General features: G+C 45.9%; 1 protein-coding gene across 2 annotated transcripts in view; it reads left to right on the top strand.

The window, feature by feature from the left end:
* trappc10 (trafficking protein particle complex subunit 10) overlaps positions 1-18,445 on the top strand; it is an 88,239-nt gene that overhangs the window by 29,971 nt on the left and 39,823 nt on the right. The window contains exons 1-8 of one of the 2 annotated variants that reach the window (XM_060833875.1): positions 3,237-3,298; positions 8,263-8,398; positions 11,508-11,704; positions 11,881-12,076; positions 12,882-12,993; positions 13,791-14,038; positions 15,555-15,701; positions 16,862-16,976. In XM_060833875.1, coding sequence (XP_060689858.1) covers positions 8,285-8,398; positions 11,508-11,704; positions 11,881-12,076; positions 12,882-12,993; positions 13,791-14,038; positions 15,555-15,701; positions 16,862-16,976 — 1,129 coding nt within the window. In that variant the 5' untranslated portion in view covers positions 3,237-3,298; positions 8,263-8,284. Of the gene's footprint in view, positions 1-3,236; positions 3,299-8,262; positions 8,399-11,507; positions 11,705-11,880; positions 12,077-12,881; positions 12,994-13,790; positions 14,039-15,554; positions 15,702-16,861; positions 16,977-18,445 lie in introns of those variants that run through there. The other variant, XM_060833874.1, reaches the window with a different exon arrangement.

The following is an 18,445-nucleotide window of genomic DNA, read 5'->3' as shown; positions in this document are numbered from 1 at the left end:
GAATTTGAGAGTCGTGAGGTGGTGTTGCAGCTGTGCAGGACCTTGGTAAGGCCACATTTGGAGTACTGTGTGCAGTTCTGGTCACCTCACTTTAGGAAAGATGTGGAAGCTTTGGAGAAGGTGCAGAGGAGATTTACCAGGATGTTGCCTGGAATGGAGAATAGGTCGTACGAGGATAGGTTGAGAGTGCTAGCCCTTTTCTCATTGGAACGGTGAAGGATGAGGGGTGATTTGAGAGAGGTTTATAAGATGATCAGAGGAATAGATAGAGTAGACAGTCAGAAACTGTTTCCCCGGGGACAACAGAGTGTTACAAGGGGACATTAATTTCAGGTGAAGGGTGGAAGGTATAGGGGGGATGTCAGGGGTAGGTTCTTTACCCAGAGAGTGGTGGGGGCATGGAATGCGCTGCCTGTGGGAGTGGCAGAGTCAGAATCATTGGTGACCTTTAAGCGGCAATTGGATAGGTACATGGATGGGTGCTTAAGCTAGGACAAATGTCTGGCACAATATCATGGGCCGAAGGGCCTGTTCTGTGCTGTATTGTTCTATGTTCTATGTCCCTGGCATGTGGGTGACATTGCCTTTTTCTTTCTCCAAGTCTGAGAGAGGAATCCTGGCAGAAAACTCTATTCCTGCAAGATTAGTTCCTTCCTCTGTCCCGCTTCAGTCTCTGACCCAATATATTGGGAGACTCTATCCCTTTCCCAAGTTATTGCCTTGCCTTGAGGAAAGTGCCCCAAATTGGCACAGCCAGCATAAGATCCTCAATGAAAATGCTGTGAATGCTGGAAATCTGTAATAACAGAAAATATTGGAAATACTCAACAGGTCAGGAAGAGTCTGTACACAGAAACAGAATTAACGTTTTAGGTTAAATTGGTATTCTGGTGAAAGGCCACCTGACCTGAAGGTGTTGGTCTTTTGGTTTGATCCATTTAGAATATCTGGTGTTTTTTTTTGTTTCTACTTTCGACGTGGATCCACTTATGTCCAGTCCGCACGTATAGGACCATTGCCCCGGGGAGACCAACCTCTGGTGATTTTCTTTACACTTCAGGGTAGTATATACTCACTGCCTGAGTGCTGACTGTTTGCAGTTAAGGCAGTCTCTACTGTCACCCAGGCTTTGTCCATTTCATTGTTATGGTACTAACTGAAACCCTGGGACTGACAGTCCAGGGACAGTGGGTTCTTGTTGATGTAATTCAGCTTAGGGAAGGAAGCCCACTAGTTCTCCTTACTCAACTCAGGCTACATGTAACTCTAGTCCCACAGGATCATGACCAGCTCTTAACTGCCTTTATGTATCACCACCTTAGCAGAACCACTGGAGAGGTAAGCAGTGAGCACTGAGATTGCCAGTGCTGCCCAGATCCTGCAAATAGGTTTAAGAAAAAAATAATAGTTGATGAAGGCCTTCCAGATTATATGTCTGAAACTGTAAGTTCATAAAATGTAGGAGAATTAGGTCAATCGGTCCATCCAATTCAATTAGGTAGTGGCTGATCTGATGATCCTCAACTCCACTTTCCTCCCTTTTCGCCATGACCCTTGATGCCCAGATTGGAGAGGAACTGTAGAAGGAGGTGAGGATTGGATAAGGCTTGGGGGAGTAATGTGTGAAGATTTAGCTCATTGTACTAAAGAAAGGGAGGGAAACAGTAACAGCTTGATCTTAAAGTTCCTCCATGTGCTCCTCACATTTGCTGTTGGAGGGGGTGTGGCCTGGGCAAACAAGACTGTTAGTTCGCTTAGTATTTGAGAAAAGAAGCCAGGGTTAGCTTCATGTCCGTGGATGATCGGGTAAGAATAGGTGGAAGAGTTAGACGTTTATTGGCTCAGCTAGATCTACTCATGAATAGCCGGTCCAGTTATCTTGACATACTATCAAGGCTGCATCTCTTGGACATAGCAGCGTGGAGATGAGGGCCTTACCAGGGAACAGTTGGAGTCCTATCTGACACAGAGGAAGATGGTCTTGGTTGGTCAAGGTCAGTCATCTCAGCTGCAGGAGGTCGTCCGGGTAGGCACAACCTCCTCCAGCTGCCTTATCAATGACCTTTCCTCCATCGTAAGGTCAGAAGGGTCCATGTTCACTGATCATTATGTAATGTTCAGCACCATTTTGTGACACCTGAGATACTGACACTGTCTGGTCTTGCTGCATTTGGATAGTGACAATGCCTAGGCATGGGCTGTGAAGTGACAAGTAACGTCCATGCCACACAAATACCAGACAATTCTTCTTTAGCATATAAAATTAATGTACGTAGGACTGGAGCTGATATGGTATATCTCTATTTAGATTAAACTAAATTTAAACATCTTAATGTTTGCAGATGACACAAAGCTGGGTGGGAGGGTGAGCTGTGAGGATGATGCAGAGGTGCTTCACTGTGATTTGGACAGGCTGACGGAGTGGGGCAATGCATGGCAGATGACAATCTGAGGTTATCCACTTTGGGACTAATGATACTAACGGGTTATAATCTGAATGGCGAGGGATTGGGAAAGGAGGTGACAAGACATATGAATATTTTTGTACACCATTCACTGAAAGTCAGCATGCAGGGTCAGCAGATAGTGAAGTAGATAAATGGTCTGTTGGCCTTCATAGCATGAGGATTCAAGTACAACAACAAGGGTGGTTTGTTTTGCTGTAATTATCCAGGGCTTTGATGAGACCACACCTGGAGTATTGTGTGTCGATTTGTTGTCCTTATCTGAGGAAGTACGTTGTAGCTGTGGTGGGAGTGCAGTGAAGTTTTACCAGACTGAAACCTGGGATGGCAGGACTGATATCTGAGGAGAGCTGACTCGGTCAGGATTGTATTCACTGGAGTTTTGAAGAATGAAGGAGGATCTCAAAGAAAACTCTTAAAGTTCTAACTGGCCTAGACAGACTAAATGCAGGGAAACAAACCTGTAAAATTACATGGCTCAGAAAGCGGTTGAGGGTAAAATACATAATGTTTTCAAAAAGGGATTAGATATAATTATTCAGGATATGGAGAGGAAGCAGGAACAGGGTCCGGAGTTGGATGATCAGCCATGACCATGTTGAATGGTACAGCAGACCCGAAGGGCTGAATGGCCGCCTCCTGTACCTAATTTCCATGTTTCTATTTCCAGCAAGAAAGAATCTAACCATCGCACCTTGACATTTAATGATATTCCCACCACTGAAGCCCCCATGATCAACACCCTGGATATTACTATTGACCAGAAACTGAATTGAACTGGCCATATTAATACATTGGCTATAAGAGTAGCTCAAGGGGCTATGAATATTGTGGTGAGTAACTCCCCTCCCCTGACTCCCCCAGAGCCTGTCCACCATCTATAAGGCACAAGTCAGCAGTGTGATAGACTACTCCCCACTTGTCTAGGTGGGAGCAGCCCTAGCAATATTCAAGAAGTTTGACACTGTCCAGGACAAAGGGGTCTATTTGATTGACACTGCATCCATAAAATCTGGTCCCTCTCCCATTGATGCTCAGTAATAGCCTACTATCTGCAAGATGAACTGCAGGAATTTATAAAGGTTCCTTCGTCAGGAAATCTATACTTCATTCCTTATAGAAAGACAAGGGCAGCAGAGACACAGGAACATCACCACCTGCAAGTTCCCTACCAAGCCACCTGCTATCCTGACTTGGGAAATATATCTCCGTTCCTTCACAGAGACAGACAGACAGAGAGAGAGAGACCGAGAGAGAAGGTTCGGTGTTGTGTGTAATTTTACCTTTAATTCGGAAACTTAAAAAACCTCACAAACAATCAAGTACTGAAACAAAGAATTAAACTTTATTGCATAGCAACTAACATCGGAGCCCTCAAGTAAGCAAGTTTAAACCACACAACCCAACTTGCTCTTACCTGATCAGTGATGTAGTCTGGCCAAGATTTCACCCAAAAGTCTCTGTCTCTGGAAGTGTCCAGGGTTTGATCCTTGTACAGTGGTCTTCATCAAAGTTCTCCTGAGGTGTTTGAGATTATTATTGATGATTTTTTTTAAAAAGTCTTTTAATCCAAATTACTGCAAGTCTGCAGCTTGCCTTCTTATCAGAAGCTGTGCTGAAGAAGAGTTATACCTGAAATGCCAACTTCTCCACTTCCTGATGCTGCCTGTCTATTCTTATCAGAAGCAGCTTCTTTGTACCTTGTCCCATTTGGCCTTGACTGTCTGTCTGTTTGAAGATGCAGCTTTTCCTGTGGTTAACTCCTTCAGATCTTCTGCAGACCAATCAGTTGTCCTTGTGGCCATAAAGCACCCAGTTTATCAGGACAGTGTCAAAGCAACTTTGTCTGTGATCTCCACTGCCCCCTTCCCAAGACATTGGCTAATTGCTTCCAATTCCTGTATAAGCTTGTCTTTGTCCTTTAGTCGTTTATTCCGGACAGAGTTAATGCTGCTTCTTTTCATGTCTGACAATTTATCTTTGATTCGTCAATCCATGAACAGTTCTGTAGTCAATAATATCACACAGGCAGATGGAGAGAGACAGAGACAGGCACACAGACTGAGCTAGCTGTTTTAGTGAGATTCAGATTATCAGTGATGGTGAGGAGAAGGTTGAGCAAATCAGTAACTCAAGAAATGCTGCGGCAACTTGGGAGGGAACAAAAACTTAATAATTGGAATTTCGAATGTGCAGACTGAACTCGGGGCATTGTTTTTGCAAGGCTGGTACAGTAGGAAGTCAGGCTGGGAGAATGCAGTTTGATAAATGTAGGATTGGTGTGGGCCTTTATCAGTGAATGATACATGGGGTGAGTAAGTCAGCATGTGATGGTGAAAGGATGGCCATGAATGTAGGTCATTGAGAGATACGGAAGGGGAAATTCAGGCAGGATAACCAAGTGGAGAACTCGGGGGAGGGATCTTGGGGAGTAGAGTTAGAAGTTGTGGGAGGAAGACTAGAAATCTTAGTAACTGAGGGTCGGGCAGTTCGGTAATATAGAATCATAGAATTGTCCAGTTCAGAGGAGGCCATTTGACCCACCGGTCCTGAAAGGGCTACCCATTTAGTCCCATTCTCCAACCATATTTCTGTCACCCTCTAACTTCACTTTCAAATATGCTCAATTTCTCGACACTTTCCTTGTATCTAAAATGTCTCATTTCTGGAATAATTCAAGTAAATCTCCTTTGCATTCTCTCTCCGGGGCTTTAACATCCATCTTTATATAAGGTGCTGAGAAAGTGCCCTACAATACTCTGAATGTGGTCTGACCAGTGACTTGTGGAGGTGTAGCATCACTTCCTTGCTTTAATACCCTAATGCCTCTATTTCTAAACCCAAGGATCCTGCAAACCTTCTTAGTTATTTCAACTTTTAGCCACCATACTACTATTACCATCAAACCAGGGGACCAATCCTGGTTCAATGAAAAGGGCAGGGAGGGCATGCCAGCAGCAGCAGACTTACCAGAAGATGAGGTGTCAACCTGGTGAAGCCACCAAAGAGGGTACTTGCATGCCAAAAGGTGAAAGCAGCAAGTGATAACAAGAGCTAAGCGATCTCAGGCAACAATTCAGATCGAATCTCTGCAGGTCCTGGCATATCCAGCAAAGCGGGCTATGGCCAACATGAGGAGGTGACATTACAGTCTCTGTGCTAATGGAGTTGTGGGCTGACCGGACTCTGAGGTCTGGGGGACTTTCACCTTGTTTCTTAAAAGTGATTGTTAGTTGAGGGATAGGCATTAATTTTCCCAACTTAGCGAGATTCTGGAACATTTCCATAGACTGGAAAGTCAAAATATAATTGTAGAAATATATTTAGAAATATCACTACTTTATTCAAGGGAGGGAGGAACAAAGTAGACAACTATAGGCTCGTTATTGTGACATCTGTCATGGGGAAGGTGATAGAACTGAATATTAAGGAGGTTATGACTGGCCATGTAATAAAAATGCAAGATAATTGGATGAGTAGCATGTATTTATGCAAAGTAAATCATATTTAGCCAATACCGAGGAACCTCGATTATGCGGTATTTGATTATCTAAATTTCAGATTATCTGGACAAGATGACAAGGTCCTGATGCTTGGTTAAACTGTGTTATCTGACATTCAATTATCCGAACGTTCAATTAACCAAATAAAATACTCCCCACCTCTGTCGTTTGGATAATCGAGGTTCCTTTGTGTATTGGGATATGTTTGAAGGAGCAATGTGATCTTTGGATCAAGGGAATGAAGACATACTGTATTTGGGTTTCCAGAAAACACTTGCCAAGGTACCACCCCAAAGCAGGGGCTCCTGGTGTTGGCGATATCGCCCGAGGTTGGCTGGCTAGCAACCAACAGCCTGAGTCGGGAGAAATCCAGCAGATGAAGTGTAATGCCAGCAGATGTAAGGTTGGTCAGTGTGGCAGCAGGAATAAAATGCAGAGTATTTCTTACAGAGAACAACTGCAAAAACTCTGAGGAACAGTGGGCTTTTGGTGTTCACGAGTGGAAGGCTGATAGGTTTACAGAATCACAGCAGCACAGAAAGAGGCCACTCAGCCCATCGTGCCTGCATCTGTGTTTCAAATCAGCATCATTACCAAGTGCCAATCTCCTGCTTTTCTCCCTGCACTGAAAACCAGTCCTTTCCAATAGCCATGCAATGTCCCGCTTGGATGCTTCAGTTGAACATGCCTCCACCACCTTTTCAGGCAGCAGTGTGCCCCATATCCGGACAGTTAGCTGAGAGAAAAGGTTTTGTTTTGCATCACCCTTCCTTTTTTAACACATCACTTTCTATCAGTGCCTTTTGTTCTTGGAGGGTGGTTGGAGTTGTATGTGGCACACAGGAAGATGGTCATGGTTGTTGGAGGTCAGTCATCTCAGCTCCAGGATATCTCTGCAGGAGTTCCTCAGGAGAGTGTCCTAGGCCCAACCACCTTCGACTGCTTCATCAATGACCTTCCCTCTGTGATAAAGTTCGAAGTGGGGATGTTTGCTGCTGTTTGTGCAATGTTCAGCGACACTCGCAACTGCTCAGATACTGAAGCAGGCCACGTGCAAATGCAACAAGATCTGGATAAAATCCAGGCTTAGGCTGACAAATGGCATATAACGTTCACGCCATACAGATACACGCAATGACCATCTCCAATAAGAGACAATCTAACCATTATCTCTTGATAGTAAACAACATTCTATCACTGAATCCCACACTATCAACATGCTGGGGGTTACTATTGACCAGACACTGAACTGGACTCATTATATAAAATATAGTGGCTACAAGCAGGTCAGAAGCTAGGAACAGTGCAATGAATAATTCACCTGACTCCCCTGAGACCGTCCACCACCTACAAGGCACTAGACAGGAATGTGATGGAATACTCCCCACTTGCCTGGATGGGTACAGACCCAACAACACTCTAGAAGCTCAACACCATCCAGGTCAAAGCAGCCTGCTGGATTGGCACCACGTCCACAAACACCCACAAGGTGCACTGCAGAAATTCACCAAGGATCCTCAGACAGCACCTTCCAAGCCCACCACTTCCATCTAGAAGGTCAAGGGCAGCAGGTACATGGGAATACCACCACCTCAAGTTCCCCTCCAAGCCACTCACCATCCGGACTTGGAAATATATCGCCTTCACTGTCGCTGGGTCAGAGTCCTGGCATTCCCTCCCTAATGGCATTGTGGGTCAACCCACAGCACTAGGACTGCAGCAGTTCAAGAAAGCAGCTTACCCCCACCCTCTCAAGGGCAACTAGGGACAGGCAAGAAATGCTGGTGCAGCCAGTGATGCCCATGTCCCACAAGTGAATTAAAAAAACATGCCGGGCCACCTTCAGATGTTCACGCACATGCTGTCTGCTCCTGTACTCCCCTCAGAGTTGTACCATTAAGATGACACACTATCAGTGTTGTACTGAAAAGGAAAGTGTCATCAGCCCTGAGCAAGATTTCTCCCAGGGCTGTACTGTTAGTATAATCACTCAATAAATTCATCTGAAAGAGTCTCATTCCAGGTGAATGGACGTTGTAGAGGCAGAGGTATGGAGGGAGCAGTCAGTGTTTATCCATAGGCAGCATGCACAGGTTCCACACTGGGATCACTGAGCTGAAAGAAAAGGAGATTAACATGGTTAGCCCACAGTGCACTTCATGGAACCTGTCATGGAGAAGGAGCGGGATTGAGGCAGCTTTTGGTTGGTCAGAGAGGGAGAGGGTCAGCTCTCAGCTGGTCAGAGAGAGTAGGGCAGCAAAATATTTAATTTTATTTTCTCTCCTCTGTTCCAGATCCTATGGGCGGCCACCAAAGATGATCCATCTCGAAGCAAATTTTGTTCAGTTTAAAGAAGAGCTGATACCTAAAGAGGGAAACCGAGCCCTTTTAACCTTTCCTTTCCTGCACCTGTTCTGGACAGACTGCTGTGTGAGTATAGTGACCTGGATATCGGTTTGCTCGCTGAGCTGGAAGATCCATTTTCAGATGTTTCGTCACCATACTAGGTAACATCAGTGAGCCTCTGATGAAGGACTGGTGATAGTGGCCTGCTTTCTACTTGTGTTTAGGTTTCCTTGGGTTAGTGATGTCAATTCCTGTTCTTTTTCTGAGAGGTCGGTAAATGGGATCCAAGTCTATGTGTTTGTTGATAAGAGTTCCGGTTGGAATGCCATGCTTCTAGGAATTCTCGTGCGTGTCTCTGTTTGACTTGTTCTAGGATGGATGTGTTGTCCCAGTCGAAGTGTTGTCCTTCCTCATCCGTATGTGAGGATACTAGTGAGAGAGGGTCATGTGGCTAGTTGATGTTAATGTATCCTGGTGACTAGTTTTCTGCCTGTTTGTCCAATGTAATGTTTGTTACAGACCTGACACGGTATTTTGTAAATGACATTAGTTTTGCTTGTTGTCTGTGTAGGGTCTTTCAAGTTCATTAGCTGCTGTTTTAGTGTGTTGGTGGGTTTGTGGGCTACCATGATGCCAAGGGGTCTGAGTAGTCTGCCAGTCATTTCAGAGATGTCTTTGATGTAGGGGAGAGTGGCTCGGGTTTCTGGACGTGTTTTGTCAGCTTGTTTGGGTTTGTTGCTGAGAAATTGGTGGACTGTGTTCATTGGGTACCCGTTCTTATGAATATATGGTATAGGTGATTTTCCTCTGCTCTGCGTAGTTCCTCTGTGCGGCTGAGTGGTGGCTCGTTGAAATAATGTTCTAATGCAGCTTCGTTTGTGGGTGTAGGGATGATTGCTTCTGTAGTTCAATGTTTGGTCTGTTTGTGTTGTTTTCCTGTAGACACTGGTTTGAAGTTCCCCATTGGCTGTTGGCTCTACTGTGACATATGGGAATGGCAGTTTGTTGTTGTTTTCCTCCTCTTTTATGCCAGTAAGGGGATTATTGATGGCCTTGAAGTTTGTTCAGTGATGACAAAGGTGTCATCCACATAGTGGACCCAAAGTTTGGATTGGACGGTTCATTCCTGATGAAGGGCTTTTGCCTGAATCGTCGATTTTCCTGCTCCTTGGATGCTGCCTGCTGTGTTTTTAGCACCACTTTAACCTTGACGCTGATCTCCAACATCTGCAGTCCTCCCTTTCACCTCGAGTTGTTTGTGCGAGTCTCTGCATTACTGCCTCTGCTAAGAGCCCTGATGTCAGAGATCCCATGGGGTGCCATTGGTTTGTCTGTAGGTTCTGTTGTTGAAGGTGAAGTCTATGGTAAGGCATAGGTCCATGAGCTTGACGATGTTGCCCTTGCTGATGACGTTAGTAGTGTTTGGTTCTTCTAATAGTGTAGTCAGTGTTCCCATGGCCAGGTTGATGTTGATGGATCTGAATAGAGACCAAGAACAGAAGGGAAACAAAAGCACGAGCAAGAATTCCTAGAGGCATGGCATTCCAACCGGAACACTCTCAACAAACACATTGACTTGGATCCCTTTTACCACTCTCTGAGAAAAAGAACGTGAAATGATGTCACCACAGGAAATGACATCACCACAATTTGAATCACCAACCCAAGGAAACCTAAACCCATAAATGGAAAGTAGGTTACTAATACCAGTGCTTCACTGGAAGCTCACTGATGTTACCAAATAAACCTTCCAGCTCAGTGAGCAAATTTACATCTGGAACCTCAACCTGAGCTACAAATCTCCTCAAAACTCATAGAATAGTGACCTGTTTATATTGTGTGTGGGTGTGTGGGGGTCAGTGTCACTGAGCTGGTGCTACTTGATAGCCCTGTTGATGACACCTTCCATCACTTTCTTGATGATTGAGAATAGACGACTGTAGCTGGATTGGACTTACCTTGCTTTTTATATACAGGACGTACCTGGACAATTTACCCCATTGTCAGGTAGATGCTCGTGTTGTAACTGTACTAGCAGTGCTTGGATAAGGTAGCAGCAAGTTCTGGAGCACAAGTCTTCAGTGCTATTGCTGGGATGTTGTCAGGGCCAATAGCCTTTGCAGAATCCAGTGTCTCCAACCATTTCTTGATATCCCATGGCATGAATCGAATTGGCTGGAGACTGGGATCTGAAAACTGGAAAAGCCTGAGATGGATCATCCACTCGGCACGTCTGGCTGAAGATTTCCTGTGAAAGCTTCAGCCTCATCTTTTGCCTGATGTGTTGGGCTCTTCATCATTGAGGATCAGGGTATTAGTGGAGCCGCTGCCTCCAGTGAGATGTTTAATTGTCCACTACCAGTCACAGCTAGATGTGGCAGGACTGCAGAGCTTCGATCTGATCTGTTGATTGTGGATTTGTTTAACCGCGTCTCCTTACGCTATTAGAACCATATAAAATATAAAAAACAAGTGAAGTAGAATAACAGGAGTAGGCCAGATTGAGCCTGCTCCACCATTTAACATTGTCATGGCTGATCATCCACTTCACTCCCCTGTCTGCTCTTCCTCCTCGGGTCCCTTTAGCCCTAATGACTGTCTAATACTATTTTAAAAACATTGAATGATCGAGATGCTCCTCACTTCACTCCTGTATGACCTCATTCTAATTTTCAGGTAGGCTCCATGCTCTGCACACAACTCATCCTGTTTGGTAGCTTCACCAGGTTGACACCTCATTTTTAGCTATACCTGGTGCTGCTCCTGGCATACCCTCCTGCATTCTCCGCTGAACCAGGGTTGATGTCCTGGCTTGATGAGGAAAGTGAGGACTGCAGATGCTGGAGATCAGAGTTGAAGAGTGTGGTGCTGAAAAAGGCGCAGGAGCAGGAGAATCGACGTTTTGAGCAGAAGCTTTTCAGCAGGAATATTTCTGATGAAGAGCTTGTGCTCAAAATGTCAATTCTCCTGCTTGTCAGATACAGCACCACACTCTTTGCCCCTGGCTTGATGACAATGGTTAAGTGGGGGATATGATGGGCCATGAGGTTACAGGAGGTGGTAACTAATAAGTTGACTCTTGTGCACAGACCCCTTGGCTGTGAGAGAGACTATGCCCAGAGGTAATGACTGGGCGGTGCAGTCCTGTCCCTGTGTGGTATGTGAAACCTGTTCTTCAATTTGAATGTTCTAGGACACTGAGGTTTACAAAGCAACAGCGAAGGACGAGATCACAAAATGGCAAAACATTTTAAAAGCTTACAGCAGCTCTGATTGGCTGATTGTTGTCGTGGAGAGTGATGCCAAAAAAAAGAATAAAACCAACATTCTCCCCAGGACATCGATTGTTGACAAGATCAGAAATGACTTCTGCAACAAACAAAGTGACAGGTAGTGGAACCCACCGTTTCTCACTCTCATTTCAACCTCACTCTCCCAGCCCTGATTGGAAATTATTCCTCCGCCTGTAACTTCCTAATCTGTCCATGTCTACAGTCAGCAGAGAGTCTGTCTGACATTACTCTCAAGTTGTGTCTCTCTTTCTGACTTGTCATTTTCTGTGACAGATGTGTGGTGCTGACAGATCCCCTGAAGGATTCTTCCCGCACTCAGGAATCCTGGAATGCGTTCTTCACGAAGCTCCGCACTCTGCTGCTTATGTCATTTACCAAGAACCTGGGCAAGTTTGAGGATGACATGAGGACAATGAGAGAAAAGAGGACTGAAGCTGGCTGGAGTTTCTGTGAATATTTCATGGTTCAGGTATGGCTGCCTGAGGCTCGGACAGTTCGTTCGGCATCTCTCTGTTGCCAAAAGAGGAAAAGGTTGCCTGTCAGCCTGTTGGTGTTTGGCTGAAGCAGCCGCACTGTTTCACTGGGAGCAGGAGCTGTCATGGAGCCCTGCATGAGGCCTGGAGTACCCACCTTTTCCAGCAAAGTTTAATGAAAGGAAATGTGAGCAGTGACCTACTGTAGGCTTATCTCTCGCTTTCTCACCAGAAGAAGCACATTCTCTGTCCCTCTTTCTGTGGTCCTCGCCCCCTCCCTTCTTGTCTCTCTCTTTCAGGTGAGAGGGGAAAGATTTAAAAGGAACCTAAGGGGTAACTTTCTCACGCAGAGGGTCGTGTGTGTCTGCAATGAGATGCCAGAGGAAGTGAAAGAGGCTGGTACATTTAAAAGATTTAAAATGCATCTGGATGGGTATATGAATAGAAAGGGCTTAGAGGGATATGGGCCGGGTGCTGGCAGGTGGGACGAGATCAGATTGGGATGTCTGATGTAGATGAGTTGGACTGAAGGGTCTTTTTCTGCACGGTGCGACTCTCTGATTCTGTGTGTTTCTGTCTCTTTCCCCTCCCATCTCTCTGTCTCTTCCTCTCTTTTTCTCTTTCCTCCTTTCCCCACATCCCTGAGATGTGAGAAATGTTCACTCTGTAGGCAGCACACTGTTACAGTCCCTATAGACTCCCCCCAGCAGTACAGAGCAGTTGTTGTGTGTCATGTACAAAGGTGACAGGCAATAGTGTGCGTGTTCAGCTTCATTGATAATGTTTCTGATTCTTGTGAAGGAGGAGTTAGCCTTTGTGTTCGAGATGCTGCAACAGTTTGAAGATGCCCTGGTGCAGTACGATGAACTCGATGCACTCTTCACACAGTATGTGGTCAACTATGGTGCGGGAGGTGAGTGGCTTTCCCCAGTTAAGCATAGAAACTGTCCTGAACTGTCCACAACTGATGCAGCTCCTACCAACAGCTAAAGGTTCTCAAAAGTAGCTTCAGTCCTGAGTGGTGAAGGAAATGCAACAGATAAACCACATGTTGCAGTGAAATATGACATCTGCATGTCTCGTTCTTCATCTGGTTCAAAGTTTGGGAGAAGATTTGTAGCTCGGGTGCTCGTTGTTGTGGTTCTGTTCGCCGAGCTGGGAGTTTTTGTTGCAAAGTTTTGTCCCCTTTCCTATGCAAGGACTGCACAAAACACCACATAGGGCAAACAGGGAGACCGCTAACAACCCGCATCCCTGAACACCAACTAGCCACGTAACGACACGACCAGCTATCCTTAGTAGCCACACACTCTGATGACAAACAACATGAATTCGATTGGGACAACACCACTATTATAGGGCAAGCCAAACAGAGAACAGCCAGGGAATTCCTAGAGGCTTGGCACTCATCCACAGATTCTATCAACAAACACATTGACCTGGACCCAATATACCGGCCACTGCAGCGGACAGCAACTGACAACTGGAAGCGGCAGAGACAAACCACTATAAATGCCGGAGGAAACAACACAGAAGCGCTTCACAGGAGGCTCCCAAGCACTGAGGATGTCACCTAGACAGGGGACGAAACGTTTGCAACAAAAACTCCCAGCTTAGCGAACAGAACCACAACATCTTCATCTGGTTATCTGGATAAACCTGCCTAATCCTGACCTGTCTGATGTTTGCTTCTGTTCCTGTGTATTTCAGATGGAGCCAATTGGCTGACCTCTTTCTGCCAGCCAGTTCGAAGCTGGAATGGGTTGGTGCTTCGCAAACCGATCGACATGGAGAAGAGGGAGCTGATCCAGAAGAACAAAGCCACCCTGCTGGATCTGCGCAGCTATCTGTTCTCAAGGCAGTGCACTCTGCTCGTCTTCCTGCAGAGACCGTGGGAGGTAGCACAGCGAGCCCTTGAGCTGCTTCACAACTGTGTCCAGGAGCTAAAGCTGCTTGAGGTACTGCCCACACTGGCATCTTCGCTTAGTCTTCCCATATCCCTCACTCGACTATCGTTGAAAATAAAGTTGATGTTGAGGTCTCAGAATTTTCTCATTCTCCAATAACGCAGTTGAATGGAACAGATGATGGGGAATGATGTCAGAGTTTGGGAAGACTCCATTAGATTGGAAAGTAGTGAGTGTATGTCCTTTATCCAAAATGGAGGGAGACACGGTGGCTCAGTGGTTAGCACTGCTGCCTCACAGCGCCAGATACCTGGGTTCAATTCCCGCCTCAGGCGACTGACTGTGTGGAGTTTGCACATTCTCCCCGTGTCTGCGTGGGTTTCCTCCGGGTGCTCCAGTTTCCTCCCACAGTCTAAAGATGTGCAATTCAGGTGAATTGACCATGCTAAATTGTCCGTAGTATTGGGTGTAGGGGTATGGGTGGGTTGCGGGTCGGTGTGGACTTGTTGGGCTGAAGGGCCTGTTTCCACACTGTAAGTAATCTAAACAAGAAACAAATTTATAGGCCCCTTAGCTTACTGTCACAGGGAGAGTGATAGAATTCATCATTAAGGAACTTCAAAATATTCGAGCAGTCTGCTTCCCTGTGGTTTCAGGGAGAGAGTTCCAAAGGCTCAAGACCCTCTGAGGGAAAACATTGAATTTAATCTCTATAATCTAAGGTTGCCTGCTTCACTGTCCACGATACCACCAATTTTGACATCATGTGCAAACTTACTAACCATGCCTCCTAAATTCTCATCCAAATCGTACATATAAATTACAAACAATCCAAAAATAACCCTCCACCACCCAATCTCTGTCTCCAAACCTCAAGCCAATTTGGCAAGGTCACCCGGAGTCTCTCCTGATCTAACTTTACAGTGTTTACTATGCGGAACCTTGTCAAAGACTTTATAAAGTCCAGGTAAACAACATCTACCCCTCTCCCTGTATCAATATTTTTGTTATGTCCTCAAAAACCTCCATCAGGTTTGTGAGATGAGTTCCCTCCCACACAGCCATGCTGACTATCCCTAATCAGTCCTTGTCTCTGTACATCCCATCTCTCAGAATCTCCTCCAGTGATTTATCAGTAATGTCAGACTCACTGGTCTGTCGTCTTCGGGCTGCCTTTCTGGCCTTTCTTCACTGAAGGCACCGCATTAGCCTTCCTGTTCCACCTCAGTCGTGGTTATAGAAGACAAAAATATTCCTGCTAGGGGCCCCACAATTTCCTCCCTAAAGTTCTACAACATCCTGGAATACATGTGATCAGGTCCTGAAGATTTATCTATCTTTTATGTTTTTTAAGACCTTCAGCACCTCCTTTTCTGTAATATGGAATGTTTTCAAGACATCAATATTTATTTCTCAAAGTTCCTGAGCCTCCATGTCTTCAATATTTTAGTATCTCTCCCATCTCCTGTACTTCCACATATAGATGACCTTGTTGATCTTTAAGCATAGTTGCAATGGGCAGAGTGGCCTCCTCCTTGCTGCTGTGACCTGTCTGTTCCCTGTTCAGGTCTCTGTTCCAGGCGGTGCCCTGGATTGTTGGGTCTTCTTGAGCTGCCTTGAGGTCCTGCAGAGAATTGAAGGCTGTTGTGATCAGGTCCAGCTGGAGAATAATTACTGCCACACTGTCGGGCTTTGGAGTTACGCTACAGAAAAGGTACTTCAGTGACTCCGTGGCTGATTCGCGCTGTGGTAATGATGTGCTGAAATGATCTAAATCAACACTAGGAGTAATAATTATTTCTAATATTAATTCTTAATGTTTATGAATTGTTCATGGAATGCCCTGCCAGTAGCAGTGGTGGACTCTCCCTCTTTATGGGCATTTAAACGGGCATTGGATAGGCACATGGAGGTTATTGGGTTAGTGTAGGTTAGGTGGGCTTGGATCGGCGCAACATCGAGGGCCAAAGGGCCTGTACTGCGCTGTACTTTTCTATGTTCTATGAAGCATTGGTCAGGATGTCCTATCGTGGTCCTGTCACTGGACCTGTAATCCAGAGGCTCTCACTAATGCTCCAGGACCTGGGATTGAATCCCACAAGGCGGATTCAATCAATAAAACACTGGTCCCATTAACATGAACAAATTAACAAACTTCTGGTTCTCCCGTGGCCTTTAGGGAAGGAAGCCTGAGATGGGATTAAGGTTGGCTAACCCTTTTGCCTTTGTCTGGTTCAATTTACAGGTAACTCCAGACCCACAGCAATGTGGTTGACGGTGAACTGCTCTCTGAAATGGCTGAGCTGTTTATCAAAAATCAGCATTAAAACCCAGTGGGTGTCCTTCCAGCTGTGGGACAGTTCAGGAAGGCAGTTCGCCACCCTCTTCGAAAGGACAATCCGGGATTAGCTGTTACCAATGACTAGCCCCCACAGCCTAAATCCAGGAACATGAGCAACATTCGCCCACCCCACCCCACCCACTGCCCTCAGGTTAGGGGCGATGGGACATGTTGCTGAGGAGGCAGCTGGGTGGGGTGATGGCTCAGGGTTAGGAGGGGAATGCTGGGAGTTGGTCATTGCCTAACGTGAGCCTAGACCCTGTGAGGATAGAGCGATAGGTGTCTGTGTGAACCAAGTGGTGAGAAGACTGTAGTCTCCAGGTGGGTGACCATCTCTCAGCTTCCCCCTCACTGCCCAGTGATGTCTCCTCAATCTGCCATTGCCCCATGGTGTACTGCATTTACCCCCTCATGGACTGGGGCAGCATTCTCGGAATCCATCTGGAAATACAGGGCGGGTGGCTCGTGTGCTTCGACAATGCTGTGTGTATGTGACATTGCACTGACCTGGTCTAAAATCTGTAATCCATCAGCTGCAGTCTCTGGGTTACTTGTGTGGCCTGATCTCGAAGAGAGGACCAAATTCCGAAGAGCTGAACCGGACGGTGGATGTGTTGGCCGGACTGGGAACTGAGCATCCTGAAACCGGTAAATAGTCCCCTGAAGTGTTTCTGTGTCTCGCCCTAGTGGCATAGGCCACTCTCTCCCTCTCACTGCTTGTGTAGGTATTGGGTTTGAACAAAGTGATGAATTTTGATGTGAGTGGGGGCTGACTGAGACGATCCTACCTGAGAATGAATGCTGTGAGATCCAATGAGCAGACAGAGCCCTTTATCTGCGGGTGCTGAAGGGATGTATCAAATTGTGGGGAAGACTGGGATTGGGATAACTGTTTCAAAATAAGGGATTTCTCATGAGATGGAAATAAGGACGTTTATTTTACTCTGAGGATGATCGACAGCAGGGCCATTGTATCGTCAAGGCAGATAGACCTTTGTTAATCCAAGGGGTGTTCAAAGGTGATCAGGGTTAGGTGGGAATGTAGATTTGAGGTTGCAGTTAGCTTAGTCACTCGCAGAGTAGGCTCAAGGGGCTGAGACACCAACTCCAGCTCCTTGTTCACCCAGTTGAAGATTTGCTATCACACTGGGATTGTTAGTGTACATCACTCACTCTTTAATATCAGCTGTCCTTGACTGGTGTTGCTGGGCTGTACTCGGTGTGCTGCAGCGGTCTCTTGTGGGGACACTTGGTAATGCAGCACTCCTTTGCAATGATTGTATCGGCCGTACGGGTAAGTGGCTCAGCATCAAAATTCAGCACATCTTTTAGACTTATCCCCTGAACAAACACCCAGCACATATACACAAGATAAAACAATGAACTGCGGGTGCTGGAGATCTGAAACAAAAACAGAAATCACTGACAAAACTCAGCAGGTCTGGCAGCATTCGTGGAGAGAAGGCAGAGTTAACATTTCAAGTCCGATGACACTTCCTTAGACCCTACAGACAAGTCTTATCCTCCTGCTGTACAGTCTTTGACATGAACACCCAGAGACTGTACAATTCACATGCATTCTATTTTAGATCAACAGTCCTCTGGTGTCAGTGTGAACTATGGAAACCTCTGTAATTCAATCCTCCTCTTGTCAAAACTGAATTATCATCATGGACTCCCCTGATCCCCACTTTGGGGGTGACTGCAGTGTTGGTGTCCACTCTGCACTGGGCTTATAATCCACCCTCTATATCGACATTTCTGTCCACAAGGCACATGACCTTTCCTTGAATGTTACTGAGACAAAACTTGCATCAATTCAGACCTGGTCGTTGACCGAGAAACTCTGGAATATGTTGGAATATTTCTCTGATCTTGGCAAGCATTTATCTGAAAGGAGATCCAACTCCAGGTCAGCTGAGTAACTTCAATCTTCGAACATAGAACATTACAGCGCAGTACAGGCCCTTCGGCCCTCGATGTTGCGCTGACCTGTCATACTAATCTGAAGCCCATCCCACCTACACTATTCCATGTACGTCCATATGCCTGTCCAATGACGACTTAAATGCACTTAAAGTAGCGAATCTACTACCGTTGCAGGCAAAGCATTCCAT

The sequence above is a fragment of the Hemiscyllium ocellatum genome, chromosome 12 (genome assembly GCF_020745735.1).
Source record: "Hemiscyllium ocellatum isolate sHemOce1 chromosome 12, sHemOce1.pat.X.cur, whole genome shotgun sequence".
Lineage (NCBI taxonomy): Eukaryota > Metazoa > Chordata > Chondrichthyes > Orectolobiformes > Hemiscylliidae > Hemiscyllium > Hemiscyllium ocellatum.
The sequence above is the reverse complement of the archived record's forward strand: the minus strand, read 5'-3'. Positions and strand labels throughout refer to the sequence as shown.